The sequence below is a fragment of the Sprattus sprattus genome (genome assembly GCF_963457725.1).
Source record: "Sprattus sprattus genome assembly, chromosome: 13".
Lineage (NCBI taxonomy): Eukaryota > Metazoa > Chordata > Actinopteri > Clupeiformes > Clupeidae > Sprattus > Sprattus sprattus.
The window spans coordinates 20,240,884-20,243,383 of record NC_137911.1 but is presented as its reverse complement, the minus strand read 5'-3'; the positions used below and the strand labels follow the sequence as shown (position 1 = coordinate 20,243,383).

At 39.1% G+C, this 2,500-nt stretch overlaps 1 protein-coding gene across 3 annotated transcripts in view; it reads left to right on the top strand.

The window, feature by feature from the left end:
- Nucleotides 1-2,500, top strand: part of sobpa (sine oculis binding protein homolog a) — a 47,612-nt gene that overhangs the window by 30,075 nt on the left and 15,037 nt on the right. For all 3 annotated transcript variants that reach the window (XM_080849623.1, XM_080849621.1, XM_080849622.1), the window contains exon 6: nt 1,426-1,521. In XM_080849623.1, coding sequence (XP_080705749.1) covers nt 1,426-1,521 — 96 coding nt within the window. The remainder of the gene's footprint in view (nt 1-1,425; nt 1,522-2,500) is intronic.

Sequence of the window (2,500 nt, the reverse complement as noted above, 5' to 3'; positions counted from 1 at the left end):
GGTTAACTGTGAGAATACGCAGATAACGTGAGCTGTGCGTTTCGAATCCAGCCACCGAGGCACAGACACAGCAGCACAGCTGTACATTTTGAACAGGGCATATTCTCCATAACAGTCTCCATACATCGTCAAGAAACTAAATATTTGCTGCCTAATACAAATGAATTCCTGTATGCACATGATGGCAGGACCCCCTCGGGTGCTTGGGTCATCAGAGCGTAGGAGCTGCTTCCTCCAGCCCCAGAGGGCTTTGCGTGGTTTAGGGTCAGGTTAGGGTAATGAGGCGTCCGGTGGTTGTGCAGTATTGAGTGCATTAGAGCAAGAAACATTTACCTTCACGAGACATTTACATGAGCCGGTGAGCTTCACTAAAACAAGCCAGGCCACATATCACACGGTGTCCCTCTGTCGCATGAGTGCTTCAGGCATCGAGCACACATCTCTGATGCTTGCCGGTAGTCTTTTTTCGGGTAGTATGTGTACACAAATCAAAACATGTCTTAAGGTTCCTGTTAAATATGTTTGCTCTCTAGAAACAGAAATATACAGGAAATCCCAGAGTGTAGTTAATTTGCATTCATTTCTTGAGAGATATTCCTCATTTTACACCTTACTTTCAGCGAAAGATTATTGTTCTTGTCACTATAGCCAAACCTTTAGAGAGTATATATGAACCTATTATGCAGGGCTCTTTGTAGATCCTTTTACTTGTGTGTTTAACATCACTTTTCTGGATTCTTCTTAAATATCCTCTCTAGCCCTTTTTCGTAACAAAGATCTTCACATAAAAAACATACCTATTTGTAACCTTTTAAAGAATCTGTAAGGAAAATCCAAGGATTATAGATTGCACAGATCGCACCACATTTTTGCGTGTTTTCGTAGAAGAATGACTTTATCTGGTAAAAGAGGGGGTGAATGGGTTTAACAAAAGATGGTAATATTGAGACCTATTCAAGAGCTGCAATATACAATTCTGAGCCGGAAGGTGTCCTAATGCAATCTATTGTGTCACTCTGTTGTAGAATAGGAATTGAGATCTCTCTGCAGTCCCCTAGAAGTGTCTTTGTCAGATATATAGATAAACAAGACTTTAACCAGACTGTAATCTCAAATCAAATGGTCTCTTAGTTCTATTTGCTCTGGACAGACTTATGTTACCTGTCAAAACACACACACACATACACATACATTCTGACTTCTCCTCCATATACCAACCACTGATATTCTTAGGAAGATGTTTATTACTGACATTCTCCCCGTAAACCAGTGCATGTCTCACTGCAATCCTTTCCCCCTCTCACTCTTACCCACACATCTTGATGACTGTCACTTCATTCAAGCTTCTGTTGTTTCCTTTATTATTTTCTTTCCATTTTATTTTTGTCAGTCCGTAAAAAGAGGCCGTTATTTCTCCCCCCTCAGGCGAGAGACGAAGACGGCCACGGCGAAAAATTACCCCACCACAGCTATTCTAAGGAAACCCCCAGGCTTGTCTTCAAGACAAACAGCGATGTCCTTGTAAGAAATAAAGCATTTAACACTCAGCTAGAGCTTAAGTGTGGTAACAATGATATTGCTGTAGACGTGTTTCATTAATCTACTCTAGCTAGGCTCAAACCTTCTGTGTTTATGTAGATTACATAACTAGATTTAACTGGGTCTAATTGGTTAATTAGTTCTCATTAATTAGATATTTTCTTCACAATGCATAAATAACGGGTGTGTTGATTAGCATCTGCTTTTCTGGTTTTGTCTGAAAATGTAGTGAAGTAGAAGGCTTGAATAGTTAGTAACTAATGTTCTTAGATTTGAGCTGATTAGGTTTTGAATGCAGTATCGTAGGTTCCATGTACACTTACTTTTTCATTCCAAATTTATTTCCCCATGTTTGATTTTTTTTGTCATTCAGCATTGATCACATGTCTGTGTGTGTGTGTGTATATATGTGTGTGTGTATATATGTGTGTGTGTGTATGTGTGTGTTTGTATGTGTGTGTATGTGTGTGAGTGTGTGTGTGGGTGTGTGTGTGTTTGTGTGTGTGTGTGTGTGTGTGTGTGTGTGTGTGTGTGTGTGTGTGTGTGTGTTTGTGTGTGTGTGTGTCTGCACGTGCATGTACTGTACAAATTCCCTCATTGTTTCACAGTTACCTTGCTGTGAAAACACTGTAAGTAATGTTGCCTATGAACTATTAATTGTATTCCTCAAAGACATCCCCAGGAGTCTTTGACATGTCTCATCTATTGCTGTTACTGATATATTATTCTATTATCAACAGATATGTATTAATTGTTTTTTTTTTGGCGCCAGGTTTGGTGTTTGTTTTCAAATGAAATATTAACTCGCTTGCTGAAAGTGAAACTGTGCAGTCAAAACCTGGCAATGTTGTGTACTTCGATGTTTATACAATTAATGTTTGTAGAACAGTATTTTGGATAAAAAAGCTTTTAGCAGTCCAATACAAAATCCAATACAAACATCTGCAGTGTGCCAAAGTAT